The sequence below is a fragment of the Austrofundulus limnaeus genome, unplaced genomic scaffold (assembly GCF_001266775.1).
Source record: "Austrofundulus limnaeus strain Quisiro unplaced genomic scaffold, Austrofundulus_limnaeus-1.0 Scaffold123, whole genome shotgun sequence".
NCBI classification, from domain to species: domain Eukaryota; kingdom Metazoa; phylum Chordata; class Actinopteri; order Cyprinodontiformes; family Rivulidae; genus Austrofundulus; species Austrofundulus limnaeus.
This window is the reverse complement of record NW_013952525.1, coordinates 922,243-928,404: the sequence shown is the minus strand read 5'-3', so window position 1 is coordinate 928,404 and position 6,162 is coordinate 922,243. Positions and strand designations below refer to the sequence as shown.

The 6,162-nt window shown below is 39.4% G+C and overlaps 1 protein-coding gene across 1 annotated transcript in view; it reads left to right on the top strand.

The window, feature by feature from the left end:
• The window catches only part of nr5a1b (nuclear receptor subfamily 5, group A, member 1b), a 9,853-nt gene extending 5,818 nt beyond the window's left edge, over nt 1-4,035 (top strand). The window contains exons 3-6 of the mRNA XM_014015089.1: nt 160-773; nt 974-1,093; nt 1,991-2,138; nt 3,141-4,035. Coding sequence (XP_013870543.1) covers nt 160-773; nt 974-1,093; nt 1,991-2,138; nt 3,141-3,394 — 1,136 coding nt within the window. The 3' untranslated portion in view covers nt 3,395-4,035. The remainder of the gene's footprint in view (nt 1-159; nt 774-973; nt 1,094-1,990; nt 2,139-3,140) is intronic.
• Nucleotides 4,036-6,162: the final 2,127 nt, after the last annotated feature.

Sequence of the window (6,162 nt, the reverse complement as noted above, 5' to 3'; positions counted from 1 at the left end):
GTGTGTGTGTGTGTGTGTGTGTGTGTGTGTGTGTGTGTGTGTGTGTGTGTGTATTTGTTGTATCAGCTCCATCCTCTCATCAGGACTTAATATTTATGCCTTCAGGACAATGAGCCTTCATCTTGAAACTGCTACTAACAGAGGAACTTTCCCTAACAGCTGTTCGAGCCAATCGTATGAGAGGCGGCAGAAACAAGTTTGGACCCATGTACAGGCGTGACCGGGCCCTCAAGCAGCAGAAACAGGCTTTGATGCAAGCAGGAAGATTCAGATTGGGAAGCAGTCCTGCTCTGAACTCAACTCAACAGGACTTTACTTTGATTGAAAACATCCACTCTGTTACCATTTTCCACAGCCTGCCACTAAATCGAGACCAACCTTCATCAGTGTCTTTGTCCCTGTTATCTGGCTCACCTGGTCTCAACCAGCACCAGTATACCTCTCCCTCCAACTGGACTATTAAGTCAGAGCACAGCAACAGCTCTGCAGATTCATCAGGCTTTCCTGCAGGATTTCTCATCAGTCCTCGTGACTCATACGCAAGACGTGTCATCGGTCCAGATCCCAGGATGCCCCAGCTCATCATGGAGTTCCTGCGGTGTGATCCAGATGAGCTGCAGCTGCAGAAGAAAATCACAGCTCTCCTCCAACAGGAGCAAACCAGCTGTCAAAACCCCCCAAACAGCTTCAGCCCAGTGTATGTGTTGGCTGATCAGCTGCTGTGCTCCATTGTGGAGTGGGCTCGCTCGTCCATCTTCTTCAAGCAACTTAAGGTCAGCAACTTCTTGTGTTTATTATTCTGGACCTAGACTTACACAGGTATGGTTTAATGAGACAGCTGTCTTAGCTGTACCAGTTTGGGAGGGTCTCCCAGGTGTCTTTGCAACAAACTCTGTGCTATTCAAGATGTTTCTGTTTCAAATGTGAACTCCAACATTTGGAATAAAAAAAGCTATTCCTTTTGTGTCTCAAGGTCAGTGACCAAATGAAGCTGCTGCACTACTGCTGGAGTGAACTTTTAGTTCTGGATATTGTCTCTAGACAAGTTCTTTATGGTAAAGAGGACAGTCTGCTCCTGGTCACTGGGCATCAGGTGAGTCATGTCAGCATCTCTATCCATTCTAAAATTAACCTGCCTAAAACTTAACCATATCTAGAGGGTATCCATACTGTGGTACGTGTGTAGTTCTGAAAAGCCTGTTAATCAGTTATCAATTGAAATCAGCTGTGTTGAAGCAGGGAAACATCTAAAACATACAGGGCAGTGTGCCTCCATAGGGTTGAAAAACACTATCCTGTTGTACACACACAATACTGTGTAAAGGTTTGTACCTACCTGGTGTCCTTGTGTACCAATTGGTTCCACCATTAGACCACTGTGTTGTGTGTAAGCCACATGCCAAGCAGTGCACATTAAGACCACCAGGCCTCATACAAACCCACAATGTGACCCTGTCAAACTCTGTCAAGTTCTGGTATAGCTGCATTTCCATTGACCATGAAAATGCGCAAATTAGAATTTCGAAAATAAATTTGCTCAATGGAAACACGTCCATTTTGAAAAAAATTATGCTTTTTTGACAAAGGGTTTTAGTGCTAGGATGAGGTGGTTTTTTTGGCCGTATCGAAATTGGCGTTTTTCAAAAAATTGCAATGGAAACACTTTTTTTGCATCACGGGAGTCACGTGATCAACAACCGGCTGTTTCTACTGGCGAAAAAGACGACAACAAAGAAGATAACAGGAAGTAGAAGTTAATTTGAGTATATGTGGTCTAATAATGTGTGCAAATCTATATATGGGCTTAAATCTAATCTAAATGTCTCTTGTAGTTACTTGTATTTTAAATTTAATCTTAATATAATTACAATCTAGTAACCAGGACAACTGCTGGTGGGCCAAATCAAATGGCTCGGCGGGCCCCACTTTGGGCACCTCTGGTCCAGAGGGACAGATGATCATCTTGACATCAGCTGATTCTTTGGTTTAGGTGGAACTGTCAAAGATAGCCTCCCATGCTGACCCTGCTTTACTTCGACTGACCCAAAGAGGGAAGGAGTTTGTGGAGAAACTTCAGATCCTGATGGTAGATCGTCAGGAGTTCGCCTGCATTAAGTTCCTGATCCTGTTTAATCCAGGTTAGTTACAAAGAAGTGGTATTCTTCTTTCAAAGTTCACACGACCTGGAAGTTCAGTTAAAATAATCTGAATCATATGAACTTTTGAACGATGCTTTTAGTTGCTGTAATACAGACAGTCTTGAAGAAACGTGAATGTAATCGCTGTAAAAAGTCTCTGATGTTTTAAATGCAACATGTTGATAGTGAGACTGTAAAAACTTTCTCAGCTCAGTTCTACACATTTTGAAATCAAACTAAATTCAAAATAGCACAAATAAGTTTTTTCCCTTATTTTAAAAAATCTCGATTTATATACACAAAATGTTTCAATGGGTGTAAAGATGTGAATAAATACATCAGTTAAAATACAAATGAAAATGCAGCTGAAACCTGCATTATACTTAATTTGTGCTTTTTTTCTCCCATTCATACAGTAAGCAGCTGTTTAATGAAGAAACAACTTTTTGAAATTGTTTTCTAAAATTAAATAATCCTACATGATCTATTTCTAATATCTCCATGAAGAACTACTGAAGTCTCTGTTAATCTAGAGCACCAATGGTCCCTAACAAATCTATCACTTTGTTTTCCTACTTTTAAAATTAGTCTGTGATAAATCTTTAATTTATGTTGAAAGCTGACCTTGAAAAGGATGAAAGGAAAGTAAGAAAGGGAAAGAAGTGTTCACCTCCTGTCCCTTGGTTGAATTTTCATCTTGCTCTCTTTCGCACATGGTCTTCACCCCTCTTACCAACACGTGTTATTGTTCACTCATTCCATGTTTTATGCATCCCTTTTGATGCAAAAATCATTAACTTTTACTTTTACATTTGGATCATAAAGTCTCCACTGGGGTCTGACATCACTGCGTTTTATGTTTACTTTGTTGAAACTGGAGAATTTACCTATACTTAGCACAAAAAGTAATTTTGTGTTTAGTAGATTGTCTTGTACCGTAACCGGTGCACAGACAGTATTGTCATTCACTGATGGTGGTTTTCTTTTTCTCTCACCGATCAGATTTTAAGGACCTTGAAGACTACAAGTTTGTAGAGTGTGTGCAGGAGCAGGTCGAAGGTGCCCTGCTGGAATACACCCTGACCACCTCACCCCAGTGCTCCGGACGTTTCACTCATCTGCTGCTGTGTCTGCCTGACCTTCGCTCCCTCAGCTCTCTGGTTGAAGACTACCTGTCCTGCAGACATCTGAGTGGCGAGGTGCCCTGCAACAACCTGCTCTATGAGATGCTCCAATCAAAGCACGGCTGGGCATGAAAAGACCTCTGTATAGGACTTTATATAGAAGCTTTAAGCTCTGAATAAGATTGAATACTATTTAGACTGTCAATGAGCTTATTCTGTGCTTTGAGACTGAAATATAGCATGAACATGTAAAATTAAATGTTAGAAATGCTAATGTAGCAGATGGATGTTTTTTTTTCAGTGATCATTGATTAATCAGAAAAGCAGCAGACTTGTTTTTAGTGTTGCTATAAAACAAGTTGATAACAACACATAAAGCTATAAACACTGTCAATATGATCATAGATGAAAGAAGTAATGAGGCACAAACTTAGAGAGGTGTTAATGAACACTGATTTACAACTTACTGAGAGCAGTACAATTCTATTATTTCCAAATTAAAATTAAAAAAATTCAATAATTGGAAGTGCAAAAAGAATCGTCATTAAAATGAGAGCAGCCAAGTCTTATTTTGTGCTGTTTCTGCCTCAAAACCCAAAAATCAACCAAAAGATAAATAGAAAATTAAAAAAATATATCTCAACACAGAAATAAAATAACTTTGAGTTTGGAGCTGCTGCTAAAACTCTATGTTTGAAATTTTGCTTCTAGACATGTTCAGTTAATATTCCCTGCTTAGAATAGGAAAATGTCACTTCCTGTGGTAAACTAATACACTCTACAAAAAGAAAAAAATTGTATAGGTCTTCTGGACGGGTTCTTCTCTAATGAAACGTTTCGTCTCTCCTCCAAGAGACTTCTTCAGTCTGAGAGTTTCAGGCAAAATTCAGGCTTTTAAGCCCTGCCTCCATGTGACTGATACTCACATCACATGGCTATCGTTGACACCTAATTAACACCTATTGTTAACAGGGGGTGGAGTGATACTGGCAATAGCAGCACTGTAGGAGGGGGACAACTGAAAACGGAGGCCTCCACCTCTGTTTAATGATGGACGGTCTTTCTTCACAAAAATGGCTTCTTTTACTCCTCTCTCCCTGAAACTCTCAGACTGAAGAAGTCTCTTGGAGGAGAGACGAAACGTTTCATTAGAGAAGAACCCGTCCAGAAGACCTATACAATTTTTTTCTTTTTGATTTTTTACCTGGATTACTGAGATGCATCAGGACATAATGCACTCTACCCACAAGTATCACTTAAGTTGTCATGGCTTCTCTTTATTTGCTCATAGTTTTGTTTTCTTAATCGTCTTCTCCTTTTTTCCAATGAATAATAAATTTAAAGGTAATAATGAGTAAATGCTGTTTAATTGTTGATTTTTTATTGTTTTGTCTAAATGAGTAAATGTGATTTACCTCTCTGTAGTTGAAATAACTTGTAAGACTGCTCTCTTCTAACTTAAAGATTTATGTTAAAGTCACTCAAACACATGCTGATGATCTGTACTGTGGTTTATTACACAATAAAAAAGAGGTGTAAATCAACGCAACATCTCAAAAACACTAACAGCCTTTCCTTGTTTTGTTTTTTTTTTTAATATAATTTGTTTGAATTTTAGTGAGTGCAGATTTTTGAACAATATTTTAAAAGTATTTGACATTTGGATTATTTGTATTGTCAAATATTCGTTCCCGTAACAGGAAATGAGCTGTAAATTTCAGCAGCATTATTTTCATTTAAAGATCTTTTACAGCTCATCTGTGGCCAGGTCACAGAGACAACAGGTCCAGGAGAGAAACTCAGACATCTCTCTCCCCAACAAAACTATCCCAACTCCTTTTGTGGCATCAGTGTTCCCAGATCAGATGGGGTATTTTATTCCTCTAGTGCAGGGGTGCCCAAACATTTTCCCTGAGAGGGCCAAAATTAAAATCCATCTGAGGGCCGCGGGCCAGATGTAATAATATAAGAAATGCAAATACTTAAGTAAAGTTGTTTTATTTTTATGATTAAGCTAGCAGCCAGTGTGGCTGCCTGCATTCTTTAGTTTTTTTTCCAGAAAATTAAACTTATGCTCAGGCAGCAAAGGCTCATGGGACTTTTCATAATTTAAAATTTGAGCATATGGTTTTGTAAGGTGTGCAAATGGGCTTAAATCTAATCTAAATGTCTCTTGTAGTTACTTGTATTTTATATTTAATCTTAGCATAATTACAATCTAGTAACCAGGACAACTGCTGGTGGGCCAATTCAAATGGCTCGGCCCCAATTTGGGCACCTCTGCTCTAGTGAGTTTTAATTCTTCCTCAGAGTCTCTTCTCAGTGGGACAGGCCTGGAAAAACCTTCAAACAGGCATAGTAATCAGACATCCAAACCACTTCAATGAGTCCTTTTGATGCAGAGGATCAGCTGTACTCTGAGCTCCCCCTGGACCATGGAGCACCTCACTCTATCTCTAAGAGTCCTGTGAAGGAAGCGTATTTCAGCTGCTTGTATCTGGGATTTTTTTTTTGTTTTGTTTGTTTTTTGTCATGATCCATAGGAGCGCCACCAGGAATTTTGGGGCCTATTATGAAAAATCAGATTGGGCCCCCTCTGTGTCACTGCTGTCACCACATGTTTAATTTACATGACCCATCAAAAGCTTTACATAACTATCTTTACAGGCTTGCAACTGTCTCGCTCCCTTTGGTCCAATGGTACTAGCACAACATTAATTTTTTACTTAGTGAATTGCGCATGCAGTCTGCATACAGTATGCAGGTCACTATTTAAATTACCTACTGCTTAGTATCACCACCACTTGATCACATGCAATAGATACATGTTTTGTGTGTGTGTGTGTGTGTGTGTGTGTGTGTGTGTGTGTGTGTGTGTGTGTGTGTGTGTGTGTGTGTGT